Raw genomic sequence first — 22,416 nt, 5'->3', positions numbered from 1 at the left:
AAAAAAAAAAAAAAAGAGTGGAAATAATAATAATGTATGTTATAGAATGTAGGGTTATTGTCAGTTAATGTATGTCAAACACTTACCTGTGTAAGCATACTGCACCAAGGAATTAAGTGCATTTGGATCTATTCCTTCCATCCTGACCTCTTCTTGTTTGGCTTCAAGAACATCATTAGTAAACATTGCAGCAAAATAATCAGACACTGCACTGAGAACCAACCTGGAGATAGGAATGTTTCATAGGAACTTATATCAATCCATAATTTAATTGAAAAGCATGCAATGCATTCAGTAAGTTTGTAACATTGGTGAGTCTGTTTTCTGCATAAAACTTTCACAATTCAGTCCAGTGTAGTAAGTTAGAAGTAAGTAAATTGATCTTCTTTCAGAGGGTTTGTCTGTGCTTTTTCTTCATCAATCTCTTCATATATGGATCATATATGCTAATACTTTTTCAATATAGGAAACCAAATATACATTTTCCCCAGTGTTACAATTTATAATCAATGTATTGATTCTCTTTTATTTATACTTGCTCTACCCACCGAACATTCTGTCCGTATAAGGATACTTACCGATGGGCTGGGATTCGGAGGTGTCCAGCAATGAGTAGCACATCACACAGTTGTTTCTCTTTCACATAGTTCTCCATTTTACGGAGAGTTTGCACTGCATGGTTTACAGCTTGAAACTGCTCCTCGGATCTGGTGACATTAATTTCTTCAAGATGTTCTGTACCTGATCTGAAAAGGGAGTAAGGATGTAAATATGATGTATCACATCATTTTGTAAAAACTGCAATTTTTTTTTCTAGTGAGTGTACAAATTTCTAGTGGAAATTTAGGCACATCAATATCTAAAAGAAATATGTTGGATTGAAGTAAAATTAAAATATGCTTTCCAACCTTAAATATTTCACTATTATTACTGCCTAACCTTCCATTAAAGTAAAGTGTCATGGTTAGTATTTATATCAGTAATGGAACTGTAATTCTGTATGTTTCATTGACAGGGCTAGTGATGATTGTTATAAACATAAATGTCAAAATAATACCCTCTTTCATTGATTCATATGGGTACCATAATTATGTCATTAGGCATAATACCCTTATATCTGATTCAAAATAATTCACAAAATTTCATTATGTCCTAAAGCTTTTACGTAATGGGGTACTCAATATATAAAAAATACTTCTTGAAGAATCTCAAGCCTAAGAGTTCCAAAATACTTTTTATAATGTCAATCCCATCAAGAAAGCACACATATTTCCACTTTTATTTCTCAGTATTTAGACAAATGTCATAGCTATTGAATTTACAATAATGAAAGCCATCTACATGTATTTTGTACATCACACAATAGTGGGCTAACAATCAGTAGATTAAAAATTGTATAGTTGGATGAACACACAAATAGTTTGCTTGTTACTTTTCTCACTTCCAGGAGTCATTTTCTAACCATTAGATAGGATTAGTTTTAGGTTCCCCCATCCCCAACTCAGCCTATCTTTCTTTGAGGATAATTTGTCCAAGGTGATATTACTCTTTTTGTCTAATTCAAATAAATGATTCCTCTGTAAATCTTTTCAATCTTTAAAGAATCTTTGGGATATCCAGTCACAATATTGTACTGATAATCAGAGTAACATGGCATGAATAACCTAAAAATTGCCTGCTGTCTCCCTGCAGGTAAACTCTTGTTTACTTATTCTAGAAAAGAACAATCCTTTGGCACTATAGACTAGAAAGCATTCAGGTTGTACTTAACTCACCTTATCCTAATCTTTCCTCTGTTTGAGTAATTGTCCAATTCATATTAACTGAGTCAAGTAAACATTCAATGCTTAATTATCTTAGCTATCCTCATGTAACTGCACCATGTATTGGAGTGGAGCACATTCTAAAAAAGAAATATATCTGGGAGGTTCTGGCTAGGAAACAATTTTATTTTCTGAATTTTCATCAGCGTAATTTAGTTAAGGACAAAAAAATGTATCTTCAATTACCAGCTAGTTTGGAATGTTTTTATCTGGGCATAGTAAATGTATTTGATATTTGAAGTACATTTTCTAAATAAAATGCAGAATTTTAAAATCTAAATATGCTATAAATATGAACCATATATAAGTTCATTAAATTTTACAAAGAAAGAGGCAACTCTATCTTCTGTCACATGAAGAAATAAGAAATTAGTACTCAAAGAAATATGAGTAGATCAAAATTTGGCATCCAAATACAACAAACATATTAATCTAAAGATATAAAAATAGTACAAAAATGATAATCTACTCTTGGTCATTATTAAAGTATAATGTAATAAAACAAATAGCAAATCACCACCACCAACAACAAAAATAATCTATTGAAAACCATTCTGATCAAACTCATTTTATGTAACCAAAATGTTTGTACCCCCATAATATCCTGAATTGAAAACAAATAAATAAAAAAAGAAAACCAATTTAATCTTAGTGAATTCTCAAAGCTCATCAATTTCAGTTCTCTTGCCTCCATTTTAGATACTATATCAGATCAGATGTTATAATGGAGACCACTGCACTAGAGAATGTTTATCCCTTTTATTCATCATATGGTAACTACAAATTTCAACCTAGGAGGCTGAATGGTGGAATGAAAAGAGCCTATAATTTGAAACCGTAATGCCTGGATTTAATTCTAGTCCTTGCTACTTACTGGATGAGTGATCTTGTACAAGTCACTTTACCTTCTAAGCATTACTTTTCTCCTACAAAATGAGGATTAAAATAATATTAATACTACCAACAATAATGCTTATGCCACAGCGCTCTTTAGAGGATTAAATGAAATGATGTACATGAAAATTCTCTGTACAGATGTTAAGTCTTAAGTTAGATTTAACTGCCAGGATGCAGTTATTTCCATTTTTATTTCTCTAAGATTGACCATATCCTAGGACACAAAGCATGTCTCAAAAAATTTTAAAAAATAGAAATCATACCATGTATCTTCTCAGTCCACAGTGGAATAAAAGTAGAAATCAACCCTAACAGAAACTCTCATTTCTATACAAAGTCATGGAAACTAAATAACGTTCTGAACGATTACTTCATAAACGAGGAAATCAAGATGGAAATCAAAAGATTCTTTGAACTAAATGACAAAGGAGACACAAGTTACCGAAATCTGTGGGACACAGCTAAAGCAGTCCTCAGAGAAAAGTTTATTTCCATAAATACCTATATCCAAAAGACAGAAAGATCACAAACAGACAACCTAATGAATCCACTGAAAGAGCTGGAAAAAGAAGAACATACTGACCCCAAACCCAGCAGAAGAAGTGAAATTAATAAGATCAAATCAGAACTAAACGAAACTGACAAGAAAACTATACGGAAGATTAATAAAACAAAAAGTTGGTTCTTTGAAAGAATAACCAATTTTTAAATATATTTTTAAAAATTGTCTTGAACTGTTATTTCTTTAATTAACAGACTTTAATTTTAGAGAAATTATAGAATCGTAGAAAATTTCTATCCATCTATAATTTATTTATTTAATCTACAGTTATAGGACTGAAATATCATTTATCTATAACAATATCAACTCATGGATATTTCTTTTATACTTTGGCTTATAATCCAATATTACTTTATTCATTTTGTTGTTTAAATTGTCCCAGCTTTAGTCATTGGCAGGTCTTGTAGCTGGCTCCTGTATCCCTTTGACATATGCAATTATTATAAGTTTATTTTTAGCATTTCCTTTCTGGCACTAAAAGGTGTCCTGGGCTCATCTTGTGTAGAATTAGCTATTTCTCCAAGGAGTCTTAGTCCCTTTTATTGGAGAATTGTTTTAGAAGTCAATATCTGGGCTCATTGCTACTGGGTATCACTGATTTTAGGCTCTCTCAGCTGACAGAGCAAAGAGATATATGTATATATACTAACCCAGTAAATTGTGTTTTAATATTAAAACTCAAGTATCAATTTAATGTACAAGGTATTTAGAGTCTTTTTTTATTAGGTGACACTTCACATGACTATCACTAACTTAAATAAAAACTGTTTTTTTTTTCTTAGAAAGAGCCTAAATTTAGGATGGCTTAGAAATTGAACGTGTGAATCAGAATTGAAAGCCAACATAAAATCCGAAACAAACCAAAACAAAGCAAAAATTGGTTGCCCCAAATACAATTGTTCTTCTCCTAACAATGTGTCTCAAATAGATGCTAATGAAAACAGAAGAAGAAATAAAATAACATGTTCTTAAACACCCATAGTTTTGTACTGTATACAAGCCATATCACGTCTTCTAAAGAACTGTTCAATATTCAAAATGGGCTCATAAGAAATTGAGAGGCCAAAGATTATTGTTAGAAATATTGCTTTAAGCACTTGGAGACACAGTTCAAATGCTTACTGGAAACATGTTTACTGACTAGTTTCACACATTAAAATTAAGGCTAATGAAAATATTTTGGCAAATGTTAATCCAAATCTACATCTCTGAATACATACATTGAAATGTGCATTAAAATTCTATATGAAAATAATCCTTACGTGATAACATGGACTGGATATGTCCATGCATATATATGAGTCTTTCTTCATAATAACAGATCCCATAATTTTGATGCTGTTTTTTTTATGTCCTCCCATTTGAATCTGTCTCTTCCCTGATTTCCATGACATATTTGATATTTTATTTTATTTTTTTTTCCTTCTTCAATGGCCTCTCTTTCTCACCCAACTTCCTAAATGTTGGGATCTTGAAGATTCCACCTTTAGCATTTTCTTTGCTATTATAATTTAATCCACTCACATGACTTTAACTATCATCTAAATACAAATGAGTTCAAATATTTATAACTATCCTCTCTGCTGAGCTATAGACATATTTCCAACTACCAACCTGGCAATTCTACAGGGAAATTTATCTTTCACTTTTAACTCAGTGTCTAAACATTCATTCTTTTTCTTCCAAAGTTTGGAGTTATGTGATATTTCTCTTTCTCCCTTGTACTCCATAATTAATGTTTTCCAAGCTTTTTCCTATAAAGTGGTTGATAAAGTGTGATACAGTGAAAAGAGCATGAATTTTAGAATAAAACCTTAGGTTCAAGCCCTGTCTCTGCTACTACTAGGTCTCTGACCATAAGGCTTTTCTTAAGGTCTTATATGTTGTACTGTATTCCTTTGCTCCTATTCTCTTGCCTTCAGTCATTCATAGGTCTGCAGTCCCCCTGTAGTTTTCACTCATTGTGATACTCTCTTCTGTGGCTTCCAACCTGAGATCCAAACTAAGTTAATGTTTTCTTCTGAGTGCTGACTCAGGCAATACTGAAACTAGTCCCTCAGGTAGCCAACAGACAGGGCAGAACATTGCAAAGTTCAATTATTTTCTTTGCATCTTAAAAGAGGAAACTGAGAAAAGAGCCTGCTCCTTCTGACTCTCGGGGGGAGACGTGGTAAGGGCAAGAATAAATGCCACACAATTTCCTACTGTTTTGAGTGTGGCTTTTTCATGATTAGCCATTTTTCTTGATTGTTGGATACCCTTGACTATTAATAGCTTCCAGAGCTCACAGAAAGCTATTCTAATCAGTCTATAATTGTTTATTTGATGTTTTCTGTCAGGGAACAAGATGCCTGGAGCTTGTTAATCCATCATCATGCTGACATCACAGAAGGTACTGTGTCTGATTTTTATTTTATTTTAATGAGAATATTGTAGTTTCCTATGTTTTTCTGCATACCGGTAAAACAGACATTATAAAAATAAAACTTTGGAATTTATTTTACTGCAAAACTGTTTTGTAACAAATTTACTTTGAGAAAGAATGGAAGGCATTATCTTCAAAATTGGGAATACCAATTTTGGCAGCCTCTTTGGAAAGATACATGGTAATATAAATTTAAAAAGCAAAATATACATACTTTATAAAGACATTCTTGGGGAGTCACAAACAGAAGCCTCCAAGTTCCAAAGTAGAAAATTTATGTTCAAATATATTAAGAAGTGTGTCTCATACCACAGTTCATATGTTATAAATGCACATAACCAGGTAATGGTAACATAGAGTATATAATTTAATATTTACGCATTTCTTTTTCTAAAATAGTTTCATAATATTTTTTTTCTAGTTTTCTCTTGTCAGGCATTTGCCTCGTTTTTCAGGAGAGCCATGGGGCATAAATGGAAATTCATTCTTCTTTTAATGGTTCTTCTTAAGTTCCCAAAATTCATTACAGAAAAGGTTATTTTCTTATTGAGGGAATACAAACTTGCAGAGAAAAAAAATAATCTCTCTCTATTTTTGTACATGGTGATGCCTGACTATATGAAAAATAGCTCTCCAAAAATCCAGAAGACAATTTTCTTGCTTAAACAAGATTTTTGTATCGATACTTCTTTGGAGAGTTATTAAGCCATGTGTTTTTCCTGGCACATGGAAGGCACTCAGTAAATGTCTGATGAATGTATTAATTTATGAACATATTTTAATGCTCATACAGTTTGAAATTTACTACATTTGGTTCTTTAGAAATGGATAAAGTCAATCTCAAAAACAAATCACAAACTTAGCTTTTACTGTGGTAGCTGTGATACATATTGAAAAACTTGCAGTCATGTGAGTAATATTATGATTCAGAGTGTCACAAATAAGGCCAATATTCTAAGCCTATAGTAGGTGGCGAATTTTCTCTGAAGAAATGATGCATTCCTTTGTGTGAAATGAGTTTTTTAATATATCACATGTGATTATATTTTAAGATAGTATGCTATTATAAATGACTAAAATTGTTATTTGAATGAAAATATGCAGTCATGCATCAGTCAGCAAAAGTGACATCTGAGAATGCATCATTAGGTAATTTTGTCATTGTCTAAACATTATAAAGTGTATTCACACAAACCCACATGGTATAGCCTACTACATACCTAGGACAGTACAACATATTAGTGTACTGAATAGTGTAGGCCTGTGGTCCCCAAGCTCCAGGCCGTGGACTGGTACCAGTCTGTGGCCTGTTAGGAATCAGGCTGCACAGCAGGAGGTGAGTGGCAGACTAGCAAGGGAAGCTTCATCTGTTTTTACAGCCACTCCCCATTGCTCACATCACCGCATAACCTCCACCTCTTCTCAGATCAGCAGCAGATTAGATTCTCACAGGAGCACAACCCCACTGTAAACTGCACATGCAAGGGATCTCGGTAGCGCACTCCTTATGAGAATCTAATGCCTGATGATCTGAAGTGGAGCTGAGGTGGGGATGCTAGTGCTGTGGAGTAGCTGCAAGTACAGATTATCATTAGCAGAGGGGTTTGACAGCACAATAAATGTAATGTGCTTGAATCATCCCAAAACAATCCCCCCCACCGTCTATGGAAAAATTATCTTCCATGAAAGTGGTCCCTGGTGCTGAAAAGGTTGGGGACCACTGGTGTAGGCAATTATAACACAGTGGTAAGTATTTGTGCATCTAACCATATCTAAACACAGAAAAGTTACAGAAATACAGTATTAAAGATAAAAAAAAAAAAAGGCCGGGCGCGGTGGCTCACGCCTGTAATCCTAGCACTCTGGGAGGGAGGCCGAGGCGGGCGGATTGTTTGAGCTCAGGAGTTCGAGACCATCCTGAGCAAGAGCGAGACCCTGTCTCTACTAAAAATAGAAAGAAATTAATCGGACAACTAAAAATATATAGAAAAAATTAGCCGGGCATGGTGGCGCGTGCCTGTAGTCCCAGCTACTCGGGAGGCTGAGGCAGGAGGATCGCTTGAGCCCAGGAGTTTGAGGTTGCTGTGAGCTAGGATGACGCCACGACACTCTAGCCTGGGCAACACAGTGAGACTCTGTCTCAAAAAAAAAAACAAACAAACAAACAAAATAAAACTGTGTGTTATAGGTACAAAGATAAACAAGAAGATCAATAGAACAGAATAGAGATTTCAGAAACAAAACCACACATATGTGGGCTTTTTATTTATGACAAAGGTGACACTATAGGGCAAGGGGGAAAGATTTGATAAATAAATGGAGAGGAATCAATTGGATATGCATATGAGACTCTGTCTCAAAGAAAAAAAAAAAAGATAAAAAAAAGAATACCTGTATCGACACTTACCATGAATGGACTGAAAGTTGCTGAGTGAGTCAGTGAGTGGTGAGTGAATGTGAAGGCCTAGGGCATTACTATACACTACTGTAGTCTTCATAAACACTGTACATTTAGGCTACACCAAATCAGTAAAATTATTTTTCTTTATTGAATAAGAAATTAACCTTAGCTTACTATAACTTTTTCTATTTTACAAAATTTTTAAATTTTTAAAAATTTCTGACTATTTTACAATAATACTTAGCTTAAAACACAAAAACATTGTATAGCTGTACAAAAATATTTTTTTCTTTATATCCTTATTCTATAAGCTTTATTATGTTTTTAGTTATTATTATTATATTTTTTATTTTTTATTTCAGCATATTACGGGGGTACAAATATTAGGTTACATATATTGCCTTTGTCCCACTCGACTCAGAGACTCAAGCGTGTCCATCCCCCAGATGGTGCACACTGCACCATTAGGTGTGAATATACCCATCCCCTCCTCCCCCCTCCCACCTCCCCGATCTTTTGTATTATTCTGGATAGAGCTGGAGCCCATTCTGCTAAGTGCAGCATCACAAGAATGGAAAAACAAGCACCACATGTACTCATCATCAAATTGGTATTAATTGATCAACACTTATGGGCACGTATAGCAGTAACATTTAATTATTATTATTATTATTTTAAATTTTAAACTTTTTTTGTTAAAAACTAAAACACAAATACACACATTAGCCTAGGCATACACAGGGTCAAGATCACCAATATCATTGTCTTCTAACTCCACATCTTGTCCCACTGGAAGGCCTTCAGAGGCAGTAACATGAATGGACCTGTCATCTGCTATGACAACAATGCCGCCTTCTGGAATATCTCCTGAAAGACTTGCCAGAGGTCGTTTTACAATTAACTTTTTTTAAAAAAATAAGTATAAGAAATACACTTTAAAATAATCATAAAAAGTATCTCACTCAGGTAGGGCAAAGGCAATTCAAGTAACCTAAACATTTGTACCCCCGCAATATGCTGAAATAAAAATAAAAATTTAAAATTAAAAAGTATAGTATAGTGAATACATGAACCAGTAACATAGTCATTTATTATCATTATCAAGTATTATGTACTGTACATAATTATATGAGCTATACTTTTATACGATTGACAGTGCAGTAGGCTTACTTGCATCATCATAACCATAAGCATGTGAATAATGCATTGTGCTATGACATTATGAAAGTTACAACATCATTAGGAGATAGAATTTTTTTAGCTTCATTATAATTTTATGAGACAACTGTCATATATGCAATCTGTCATTGACCAAAATGTCATTCTGAACCATATAACTGTACTCGAACCAATTCCATTGTATCCCAGAATCTTTGATATTAGTACTATGCTCTACCACCTACAATCTTAAACACTTACTAAAAGAGCCAAACACTAAAATGTTAACATTTGAAAAAATATCTGAAGGTTTTTAATTACCAAATATCCTTCTTAATATTTTTCCAGTTATTTCTATAGAACTTGTGAAATATGATGTATGTTTAGAAAACTATGTTATACCATTTGTGGTGTTTCCAGCTTCATTAATGGTTTTAATTAAAAATGTGTTTTAATTATAGTGTCTATACTCAGAGGCTTATTTTTAATCATCTAAAACTTTTTCATTTATGCTGTTCAAAATTAAAAGGAGAACACTAAAGATACTTCACAAATACAGTTACATATTTCAGGTATGTGTTTTATTAGAATGAATAGTTTAAGAATATCAGCAATGATTTTGATCTCCTTTCTATCTACTATCAGATAGATTAAAATATGAGTTTGATTAAATAATTGTACTTTGATTATTCTAACTGCAGAAATGTCCAGAGAATTACATAAAGAGTTGTTGTCTAGTAGAAATTAAGCAGAGAGAAGAAAAATACACAGAAACTTTCAAGTCATTACAAAAAGTAAGTCATCAGGTATTATTCTTGATGCAAAAATATTGCTTTTATATAGTTAATATCTTAGACTTGTTTCTGCTGAATGTGTTATAATTTTCAGCAGAACTTCATATATAAAGATCCCAAAGCAGATTTATTTATTCCACAATTATTTATTGGTTTCTTAGTACTTCAATGGCACTGTTTTAGGGACCGATAATATAGTAGTAAACACAACAAAACTCTGATTCTTGTGACACTTTCTCTCTCATGGGGAGGTTTACAATATAAGCAAATAAATACGCCAGATGGTGATACATTCTATGAAGAAAAATAAAGTAGGGAAAGGCAATAGAGTATGATGAAGGCTGGTGGTATTTTATATAGAATGATAATGGAAAGCCTCTATGATAAGATTAAGCAGACAGCTGAGTGAATTAAGTGTGAAAGCCATGTAAATGTCCCAGTGAAAGTAATTCCTGGGAGAAAGGCCCTCAGAAGGAGAAGTGTTTGGTGCATGGCTCAAGGAAAAGTATCAGTCCAGTGTGTTCAGAGCATAACTAGTGAAGAGGAATAAGCAACAATGTCAGAGAGCTAGTGGGGCATCAGGTCACGCAGGGACGTGAGGAAGCTATAGCATTTTAAACAGAAGTGACATGATGTGATTTAAATCTTTAACATTTCCTTCTGTTTCCTTTGAGGCAAAGATGGAAAGTGGGAGAAGAGTTGAAATGATATTGTAGTAATGAAGATGACAGAAATGGTGGTATTGATAGTGGCAGTAAGGGGTGATTAGATTCTGAAATAATTTTACTTATTTATTTATTTTAATTTCGGAATATTACAAGAGCACACACATTTTGGTTACATAATTTGCTTTTGTGCAGTTTGAGTCAAAGTTATAAGTGTACCCTTCACACAGATAGTGTGCATTGTACACATTAGGTGTGAATTTACCTATCTCCTCCACCCCCCTCACCTACTTGATTTCCACTGAGTTTTACTTCCATAAGTACACATAAGTGTTGATCGATTAGTTCTAATTTAGTATTGAGTATATGTGGTATTTGCTTTTCCATTCTTTCCATATGTCACTTAGAATGGTCTCCAGTTCCATCCAGGTTGTTACAAAAGATACTGGATCACCATTTTTATGGCTGAGTAGTACTCAATGGTATACATATACTACATTTTATTAATCTACTCATGAATTGATGGGCACTTGTGCTGATTCCACATCTTTCCAATTTTGAATTATGCTGCAATAAACATTTGAGTTCATGGATCTTTTTGATAAAATGACTTCTTTTCCTTTGGGTAAATACCCAGTATTGGAATTGCTGGATCAAATGGCAGGTCTACTTTTAGTTTTTTGAGGAATCTCCATACTGTTTTGCACAGAGGCTGCACTAATTTGCAGTCCCATTAACACTATATAAGTGTTCCTTTCTCTCTGCATGCACACAAGCATCTATTGTGTTTGGATTTTTTAATAAAAGCCATTCTAACTGGGATAAGATGATACTTCATTGGTGTTTTAATTCCCATTTCCCTGATGATGAGTGGTGTTGAGCATTTTTTCAGGTTTCATAGCCATTTGACTTTTTTCATTTGAGAAGCATCTATTCATGTCTTCTTCTCACTTTTTAATAGTTTTTTTTTTAATTTATTTCTGCTGATTTGTGTTAGTTCTTTGTAGATTCTGGTTATTAGCCCTTTATCAGATGTGTAGCTTGCAAATATTTTCTCCCATTGTATAGGTTCTGCATTTGCTCCGTTGATTGTTTCCTTGGCTGTACAGAAGCTTTTTAGTTTAATCAATTACCATTTATTATTTTTTGGTGTTGCTGTGATTGCCATTGGGGTCTTATCCATAAATACTTTTCTTAGGCCAATATTTAGAGGAGGTTTTCCTCTAGAAATTTTCCTACATTTTTCTCTATAATTCTTATGATTTCATGTCTTGGATCTAAGTCTTTTATCCATATTGAATTAATTTTTGTGAGTGGTGAGAGATCGGGACCCTGTTTAATTCTTCTACATGTGGCTATTCAATTCTCCCAGCACCATTTTTTGAGTATGGCTTCTTTTCCCCAGTGTACATTGTTGTCTGCTTTGTCAAAGAGCAAATGGTTGTAGGTAGATGATTTTATGCCTGGGTTCTCTGTTCTGTTCCATTGGTCTGTGTCTCTATTTTTGTGCCAATACCATACTGTTTTGGTCACTGTAGCCTTGTAGTATAGTTTGAAGTCTGGTAATGTGATGCATCCAGATTTCTTCTTTTTACTTAAGATTGCATCTATATTCATAAGGGATATTGGCCTATGGTTTTATTTTGTGTGTGTGTCCTTTTCTGGCTTTGGTTTCAAAGTGATGCTGCCTTCATAGAATGAGTTGGGGAAGATTCTCTCCTTCTCAATATTATGGAATAATTTCTGTATTATGGGTGCCAGGTCTTCTTTGTAGGTCTGATAGAATTCAACTGTGAATGCATTTGGTCAAGGGCTTTTTTTGCTTGGAGGCTCTTTTTATCACTGACGGGATCTCACTGATTGTTATTGGTCTGTTCAGGAGTTCTGTTGTTTCCTGGTTGAGTCTTCGGAGGGTGTGTGTTTCCAGCAACTTGTCTATTTCCTCTACATTTTCTAGTTTATGGGCATAAAGATTTGTATAGTATTCATGGATGATATTTTATATGGTATCAGTTTTAATGTCACCTTTTTCATTTCTCATTGAGCTTATGTGAGTGCTTTCTCCTCTGCTCTTGGTTAATCTAGCAAGATATCTGTCGATTTTGTTTATCTTTTCAAAGAACCAACTTTTTTTTAATCCTTATACATTTTTTTGTTGTTCCTCAACTAATTTAGTTCTTCTCTGACCTTCATTTTTTATTTTCTTCTGCTAGCTTTGGGTTTGGTTTGTTCTTCCTTTTCTAGTTCCTTGAGGTGTGACATTAGGTTATCAGTTTGTAATAACCTAAATTGATAACCTAATGTCAGAAAGATCTGCCTTTTTATTGTAGGCATTTAAGGCTATGAATTTTTCCCCAAGTAATTCTTTTGATGTGTCCCAAAGATTTTGATAGCTTGTGTCTCCTTTGTCATTCAGCTCAAATAATTTTTTGATTCCCATCTTAATTTCATTCTTTACCCAATAACTGTTTGGCACCAGGTTGTTTAATTTCCATGACTTTGTGTGGGTTTGTGTATTTCTCTTATGCTTGATTTCTAGTTTTATTCTGCTGTGGTATGAGAAGAGACATGGTATGATTTTGATTTTTTGAATTTGTTGAGACAAGTTTTGTAGCCTAAGATATGATCAATCTTGGAGAATTCCCCAGGTGCTGCTGAGAAGATTGTATAGTATGTAATTTTTGGATAGAATGTTCTATAAATGTCTGTTAGGTCCATTTGATTTAGAGTTTGGTTTAATTCCATTATTTCTTAATTTGTTTTCTGCTTAGATGATATATCAAGCTCTAACAGTGGGGTGTTGATATTTCCAGCAAAGATGATGGTACTACTAATTTGTTTGCTTAGGTCTAGTAAGATTTGTGTTATGTATCTGGGAGCTCCTGTGTTGGGCACATATGTATTTATGATTGTTATGTCTTCTTGCTGGACATCTCCCTTTACCATTATGTAATGACCCTCTTTGTCTTTCTTTACCTTTGTTGGCTTAAAGTCAATTTTATCTGATATGAAGATGGCTATACCTGCTCTCTTTTGATTTCCATTTGCGTGAAATATTTTTTTTTGCATCTTTTCATGTTGAGCATGTGTATGTGTCCTTATTGTTTAGTTTTGTCTCCTGGTGATTGCAGATAGTTGGATTATGTTTTTTCATCCATTCAGACAGCCTATGTCTTTGGAGTGGCACATTCAAACTATAAACATTAAATGATAGAATTGATATGTGGGAGGCCGTTCTGTTCATCATGTTGGATAGTACCTTATTGTTTTGTTTCCCTTTTTGTGCTATTGTTTTACAACAGTTTTGAGCTTTAGCTTTTTTGGTCATTTTACACTGGTGGGTATCTATTGTGCTGATCCGTGTTTAACGCAGTTCTGAGTAATTCCTGCACGGCAAGACTGGGCATGACAAATTCCCTCAGTGTTTGTCTGGAAAGGCTTAATTTCTCCATCAATTTTGCAACTTAGTTTTGCAGGATACAAAATTCTAGGCTGGTAGTTGGTCTGTTTAAAAGATTGAATATGGGGCCCTACACCCTTCTGGCTTATAGGGTTTCTGCTGAGAAGTCTGCTGTTAGCCTGATTGGTTTTCTTTTGTATGTCAGTTGTGGCCTAAATATAACTGCTTGTAGAATCCTCTCCTTCATTTTGACTTTGGCCAGGTTGATTACTATGTGTCTTGGAGATGTCTTATTTGCTATGAATATTCCCAGAGTTCAGTGACCATCTTGTATCTGGATGTCTGTATCTCTGGCGGTACCAGGGAAATTTTCCTCAATAATTCCCTTGAATATATTTTCCATGCTTTTAGCTCTTTCTTCTTCTCCCTTAGGGATATCTATAATTCATATGTAGTTTGCTTTACATAGTCCCATATCTCTCTGAGTGATTGTTCCATTTTTTTGTGTTCTCTTCTCTGCCTCTTTAAATGACTGGGTTAGCTCAAGAGCTTTTTCTTCAGGTTCTGAGATTCTTTCTTCTTATTGGTTTAGTCTGTTGCTGATGCTTTTTGCTGTGTTTTGAAATTCCATAAATGACTCTTTCATTTCTTTGAGTTCCATTATTTCCTACCTTATGTCATTTAGCTCTTTAGTGTATTTTTTCATTAATTTCCTGAAATATTTTTGACTTTTTTGTTGGTTTTCAACTTTCTCTTCAATTCCATTTATCTTATTTGCCATCCATATTCTGAATTCCATTTCTGTCATTTCTACAATTTCCTTGTATTTTGGGTTCACTACTGTGGCTCCATTTTGATCTCTTGGGGGTGTTGATCTGTTTTGATTTTTCATGTTGCCAAAGTTCTTTTTGCTAATTTATTCTCATCCAAAATCTCTTTTTTCAACTCAGGGCTAATAGGTTTGCAGAGCACCTGTTATTTGCTGGGAATACTCCTGCTTAATCGGAAGAAGGGGAGGTCCCTAAATTGTCTTTCCCCCCACCTACTGTGGAATATTGATGTGGCAGGGGAGGGATGTATGCACTAGAAGTCTATAATGCAGCTGTTCTGATTTGATCTGTTCACCTGCAATTTCCTCTGTTCTAGCCTGTGCTGGATGCTGTTTGTGCTGGATGTTGGGTTGATCACCACATAGTTGTAGGATGTTCGAGTTGGGAGCTGGGCAAGACATTCTTCACTGAAGCTGGTGTCGTGGGGATTGCTCTGCCCAGGGTTGCCCCACAGAGGTGACAGTGGCAGCTGGGTGAGGATATTTAGGCAGTGATTGTGAGCTCCCAGGCTGTGAGTGTTTGCTCAAACCAGGTCCTGGTGTACTTTTGGCTTGAGGCTGGGGGGATTCCTGACAGGGTGTTGGACTTTGGATCAGGTCCTGAGGCAGTGGTGGAGGACCCAGGGTGGGGTCTTGGGGCCTAGATGCAGCAGTGGAATCTCAGGCAGTGTCCCAGGCCTGGCAGAAGCTCTGGAGACAGAAGCGGAGCTTCAAGCTCTGCCGTGTGAGCCTCAGAGCTGAGACTGGGGAGGAGACAGAAGCAGGGCTTCTGAGCAGGGCCTCAGGGCCAGGAGCAGGGCCATGGGGGTGGTGGGGCTGATCCAACCTGGAGGGTAGGTTCCAGGCTGAGAAGACTGCAGGCAGTTGGGGCCTCAAGGGTGGGATTTGGGACAAGCAGGTGGCGGGCTGTTCTGCAGTCTCGGGGACCAGATACCAAGTCACATAGGCAAAGGTTGGTTCCAGTGAGGGACCACAAAGTTCTCCCCACATTCCCCTGGACACACTGAAGCAGTCACCCCAAGCATCCCAGGTTGCAGCCCATGTGCTCTGATCCTGTTGCATTGTTGGGGAGGGGTGCTTCTCTTCCAGTCACTAGGTACAGCTTAGAGGAGCAACCCATTGGTCTGCACCCTCCCCAGCCCAGTGAGGGCAATGTGAAGGCTGCAGCCACAAAACTGAGTCCTGCACCAACCTGGTACTGTGTACCTGAGAGCTCAGGATAGCTTTAGCTGCTGCCCAGTCCCCATCGCACCTATTGTCTGGTGCAATGACTGCACAGACTCAAGGCAGGTCCCCGAACTGTGACAGCAGAGAGAGCCCTCTCACAACTTGACCACAGTGCCTGCAAGGTGGGCACGGTGCCCCAGCACTCTGTCCTGCCAATCTTCCCTGTGCATGCTTTGATATTATCAAATGTATTGCCCTGTCACTTTTTTTTTCCACACTGAGAGTCCCACACTGCTTCTCTGTGGTTTCACAATGTTTCTTCTGAGAATAGCTGTCTGTAGGTAGGCACCTGCTTCCTATTTACTTGTTTTTTCTTGGGAGCTGCAGGTTTTCAGGCTGCTTCTAATCCACATTTTTCACCCTCTTGATGTCTCCTGATGGTGGCTTCAGGATAATCTCTTCCAGTGGTGGAGGCAGTCCCCATGCTTACTCCAACCCGTGGCCACAGAGGAAACTTTCCTAGGCTGTAGAGGCATGCCTTGAAACTTGCTTGGCACTGACTTGTTTCACTGCAGCAGCACTAGGGACTGGCAGCATGAACGAGTTGTGGGGGCGCTTGCTCGTGGCCAGGACTTGGGCACGAGCAGCCTCACTCAGCTCTGCTGTGGATTGCTGGGTTGCTGCATTGTGGATCACTGGGTGTTGCATCCATTCCCATAGGCTGGAACCCCCAAGATGCCGGTAGCCACCTTTCCGCCTGGCTCCAAGCTTGTCAGGGGTTGATTTCTAGCAATATCTTGCCCCTTCTTGTTCTGCTCTGCAACTTCTTCTTGTGGAATCTCTGGTAGGTTCTGGCACTTTTCTTCAGCTTAAACACCTGAGCTATTTTTTTTTTAACTAAAACGTTTTCTTCTTTCTGAGACAATTTGGTGACTGCTGTCTCTAGTTAGCCAACTTGTCTCCTCTAGGTAAAATTATTTTTGACAAATGTACCAGGACCATGCAATGGGGGAAGAATAGTCTCTGCAACAAATGGTGCTGGGGAAACCCAACATCCACATGCAAAATAATGAAGTTGTATCCTTATCTCAAATCAGATACATAATAACTGAAAATGAATCAAAGACTAAATGTAAGAGCTAATACTATAAAACTCTTAAAAGAAAACGTTTTCATTATTTTGGATTTCACAATTGTTTTTTTAGAGATGACACCAAAAGAACATGAAAAGAAAACATTGATAAATTGGACTTAATCAAAATTGACTTTTTTGTGCTTCAGAGGACACTATCAAGAAAGTGAAGAAGACAACCCACAAAGGGGAGAAAATATTTGCAAACCATGTATTTAATATAGAACTTGCATCTATAATATATAAAGAACACTTACAAATGAAAAGATGCTCAGTATCTTTAGTGATTAGGAAAATGCAAATCAAAACCACAATGAAATACCACTTCATAACCATTAGGATGGCTATAATTAAATAAAGAAAATAATAAGTGTTGGCAATGATGTAGAGAAACTGAAACCCTAATGTACTGATGGTGGGAATGTGAAATGGTGCATCCACTGTGCAAAATGGTTTGGGAGCGCCTCAAAAAGTTAAACATACAATTACCGTATTACTCAACAATTCCACTCCTAGGTATATACTCAAAATAATTGAAAACAGATTTTAAAACAAAATCTTGTAAAGAAATATTCATAGCAACGCTATTCACAATAGCCAAAAGGTGGAACCAAACCAAATCCATCAACTGATGAATGGATAAACAAAATGTGGTAAATACTATGGAATATTATTCAGCCACATAAAGTAATGAAACACTGATACTTGTTAAACATGGATGAACCTGGAAAACATTACACTAATTGAATGATGCCAGATACAAAAAGCCACATATTATAAGATCCATTTATACAAAGTATCCAGAATAGACAAAGTCATAGAGACAAAAAGCAGATTAATGGCTGTCAAGGGATAGAGGGAAAGGAAAAGGAAGAGTGTCTAATGGCTATAGCATTTCCTTTTGGGGTGATGAAAACATTTTGGAACTAGACAGTGATGATGGTTGCACAACATTGTCACTGTCCTAAATGTAATTGAATTTTATATTTTCAAATAGCTAAAATGGTAAATTTTTGTGTTAATTGAATATTACCACAATAACAACTGTTTTTTTATTGAGCGCATCTGTTGCGTTCAAGGCACTGTGCTAAATACATTACAGAGGAGAATAGGCTAAGTGAGACACAGTCCACTCCTAAAGGAATTTATAATATTAAAGGAAAATTAAGTATAAAAACAGAATATCATAAGAGGTACAAATAAAACATATGGACTTGAGAGGAAGAAGACATTATATCTAGTTTAGAAGATTTGGGAAAGAGGCTTCAAAAAGGAGGTGATAGTTTATATGATCCTGGAACAAAGTGTCAGTTAGTATATAGGTATATGTCAGATATATATGTAGGGGCCAGTTAGTTGATAAATATTTATAGACTGTCTGCTATGAGTAATGTAGCTCATTGAGGATGATAGGAACAAGCATTCTAAAGAGAAGGAGCCACAACACCCTGAAAGAACATTGCTGGCTCCTGGAACAGAAAGAAGTACACTGAGGGTGACCATATCATTTATCTTCTGAACATGCACACTTTTCTGACTGAAAGGGAGTTGCTACTGATAACTATGCCAGGACAACAGTAGTAAATTGGAACTCTCCCTAAGGGAAATCTGGACTTACAATCAACCCAAGTATAGCTGGAGAGAGAGCAAAAGAGGGAGAGTTAACACAGAAATTAAAGGAGGTTAGGCCAGATCAATCAGGGCTTTGTAGGAAATAACACGTTTTTAATATTTTCCCAAGGGAAAAGGGAAGAATTTTAACAAAGGGGAATGGCGTAACTGAATTTATGCCTTTAAATATCATTCTATCGGTAGTGGGAAGAAGAAGTAAAAGTGTATGAAGTAGTGCAATGAGTAGAGAGGTTAAAGGATTTAAAAGTAGGATCAAATGGAATTTGGCAAATAGGTTATGGAAGAGAAGGTGTGGCATGCTATCGGTGATGAATGCTTACATTTCAATTTTGTGCTTAAGTTAGTAGGAAATTGAGATTCATTAACAGCTTTCAGAGAGGGAAGTGCCATGATCAGAATTTAGTAACCTAATTAGTAGGGATAAGTTGCCTGGAAATTTAAGTAAACCTCTATCAATATTTATTTTTAAACCTGTAACAACTCTCATGGTAAATATATATATATTTTTTCATTCAGTCCCCGTAGGGACCGTCAAAAATTGCCAATGCCGACTATATTGCAAGTCGTCATGGCGGGGTATTAGGAAAAGTTTTCAATTAGCAATAACCGCGCCTCGGATAAACCTCATTGGCTACGATACTGCCACTGCACAAAGCTCTCATGGTACATATTTTATAATCATAGAATTCACCTCTTTCAGAAATATATTTTACTGTTTTACATGTTTTATACTTCTGTTAGTTTTAAGGCTTAAACTGTAGTTTGTATTTGTAATAAATTATTCATTCATTTTCTAGTTTTATAACATTGAATATATTCTCCATTAGTCTTATTAAATTTTTAGATTAAAGGATGCTTTTCACATTATATTGTTTTACCTTCCTACAACAAAAAATGTTCTGGCAAACCCCTCTTTTGATGAATTAAGCACCAAGATTAACATTTTCCTGCAACTTGGTCAAAACTTAAACAATAAAAAGATCATTAAAAAACATACATGTATTTGTCAAGTAGACAGAAAATCAAAGCTGTTTCATTGTTTCACAAACTCTGCTACTGGGAAAATAATTTAACAGAATGGAGAAATATTTGGCCTAAGTCTTGTGAAAAATTTTGTGGTTCACTGATTTGATTTAGAAAAGAAATCACATGAAATAGGATCATAAAAGTAGTAAACTTGTTTCTAATTTTAACAATGCTTAAGTGCTTCACAAATCATAGTTTTCTTTAGATTTTTATAGCACATAACATTTATTTACCCTCATCTTTTATTTTTATTTTTTTACTATTGTCTAGAAATCGCTTGTGAAACATAAGTCTTTGTTATTTATTTTCAAGAATTCAACTTTTATAGAGATGTTTTCCTATGCGTGTCTTTGACCCCATTGGAGTTGTTGACTCATTTTTCTTGTTTGTATCTGTGTGACAAGTGTTGATTATTTTAGTGAAAATATTCTTTCCACACTGACTACTGCATGTTTACCCGTGCTCAAAAATAAATAACCCAAAATAACATCTTGAAAAATAGAATATAAAATCTAGTATTTAGCTTGAGGTACGTAGGTAGATGCACTGACTAAAGAACAAACTTTTGCTACCACCAACAGTAGGAAATTACAGTTAGCTAAACAATAACTTGAATTTCTGTTTGCACTTCTATTTCTAAGAATATTAAGCTCAACTGGAAGATTTGTGGGTTTTGGTAAATAAAGTGTAGTTGCATCACATCTTGCATTTCATACAGAAGAACCAGGTTCTGCAAAAGCTTTCACATACACACAGTTCTAAATAAAGTATAAAATATTACTTAATAAGTCAATTGAAAGTAAAGCACATAAAGAGGTAAAATTCTCAAATTGTCTACTTTTTCTTACCCTCCTCAGGTACAAACTGCAATTTTATCATTAGTCTCCACATGTAGTTACTCATTTAACGGAGTAAGTACTTAATATATGCAAGGCTTTATGCAAAAAGGCCTCTCTCCACTCCCTTCCATGAGCTAATACACACATATACTCACTCAAACAGATGAGAAAATATATATTTAATGTTTTTACATTAAAAATTCTGTATTTATTATTTACATTCTACTTTTTTTCCAGCCAGAAATTGCGGTGGCTTGAAATACTAAAATACATACTGAAGAACAATTGCAATCAGAGTTACACTTATAAAAGACAGCTCTGAGAACATGCAGAGAAACAACTGGAAATAAGAGAATGAATTACTTGACACTTAGTATAAATTCGTTTCTATTGTTGGATAGTAAAATTTATTTTGAGATTGTCACAAGGCAAAGCTAAAGAAAAAAATATTGGGTCATATAATTGTTTAAGGCCTGGAAACATACAAGGTCATTGGGAAAGACAGAGCTATCTTGGCATAAAGGTAAAGAGGAACCTGTTTGTGGACTCATTAAAATTATGACCATTATGTTACGCAAAGGACAATTTCTTTGATTAATTTTATAAAAGACACAAAAATTTCTCATAAAAATGTTTCTTTTAATGCCTTTCTATACAAAAAGGAGACAATAAATTAAATTGTAAATTCAGCAAAGGCATTTGAGTTACATTATGAAATGCAGTATTGTTGCTTTTTGTTGAACTAACATAATAGAGACAGAATTTACAAAACCCAGTGAATAGACAATTAGCATGTGCCCTGGATCAATGGTTTTCAAACACCAATTAGATCTATCCATCGGAGTTGTTACATTAGTATCATTTGGCAAACTTTTCAAACAACATGGATCGCTGGGGCACACCCTCAGAGATTCTGATTCAGTAGGCTTAATGGGAAGCCAAGGAATGCTTTCATAAAAAATTTATCACCAGGTGATTTTGATACACTATATAAACAGTGGGATACAGAGATGAATAAGACAGGTAGAATTTCAGTTCATGTGGAGCTTATTCCGAAGTGAGGGGAAACAGACACTCAAGTAAACAAGTAAATGAACAAGATAATTGCAATACTGATTAGTGCTATGAACAAAACAGAACAAAGTAGTTTGGGCTAGAGAATGAATGGGCAGATGGAAATTTATTTACTTGATAGGGGCGCATATAAGTACCTTAAGTATTAGTAGTATATGCTGTTGATTAAATAATGAAGATTCAATGTTGGGTTTAATTTCTGTGATGAAGATTAAGAGACTTATTTTATTCTTGATTCATGTGAGGACAATCACAATTATGTATAGAAATGGACTGCAGAAACACCTGCAGGTATCATATAAAATTGGGCCCAATTAAAAAAAAACTTCAATACTTGAAGTTTTTACATACTCGATAAGTTTAATATATATTTGGCTGAAACCCCAAAGCAGTAGTTCATAAAAATACTTTTGGTTTCTAATTGTAAAGGAAAGTCCTAAAAGAATCTCTATATGTCTCCATCTTCATGGATGTCACATAGTAAGCTAACAACCACAAGGGACTGAACTATTTGAGCAATTAGATAGAGTCATTCAACATTGTCCACTTAAGTACTGAATAATGGATGCTAAATGCAACAATATCATTAAAA

At 35.3% G+C, this 22,416-nt stretch overlaps 1 protein-coding gene across 1 annotated transcript in view; it reads right to left on the bottom strand.

Annotated features, from left to right (window-relative positions):
• Positions 1–22,416, bottom strand: part of KLHL4 (kelch-like family member 4) — a 108,945-nt gene that overhangs the window by 59,252 nt on the left and 27,277 nt on the right. The window contains exons 2-3 of the mRNA XM_012659463.1: positions 579–746; positions 87–223 (exon numbers count right to left, since the gene is read on the bottom strand). Of these exons, the coding sequence (XP_012514917.1) occupies positions 87–223; positions 579–746 (305 nt within the window). The remainder of the gene's footprint in view (positions 1–86; positions 224–578; positions 747–22,416) is intronic.

The sequence above is a fragment of the Propithecus coquereli genome, unplaced genomic scaffold, assembly GCF_000956105.1.
Source record: "Propithecus coquereli isolate 6110/MARCELLA unplaced genomic scaffold, Pcoq_1.0 Scaffold612, whole genome shotgun sequence".
Classification (NCBI taxonomy): domain Eukaryota; kingdom Metazoa; phylum Chordata; class Mammalia; order Primates; family Indriidae; genus Propithecus; species Propithecus coquereli.
The sequence above is the reverse complement of the archived record's forward strand: the minus strand, read 5'-3'. Positions and strand labels throughout refer to the sequence as shown.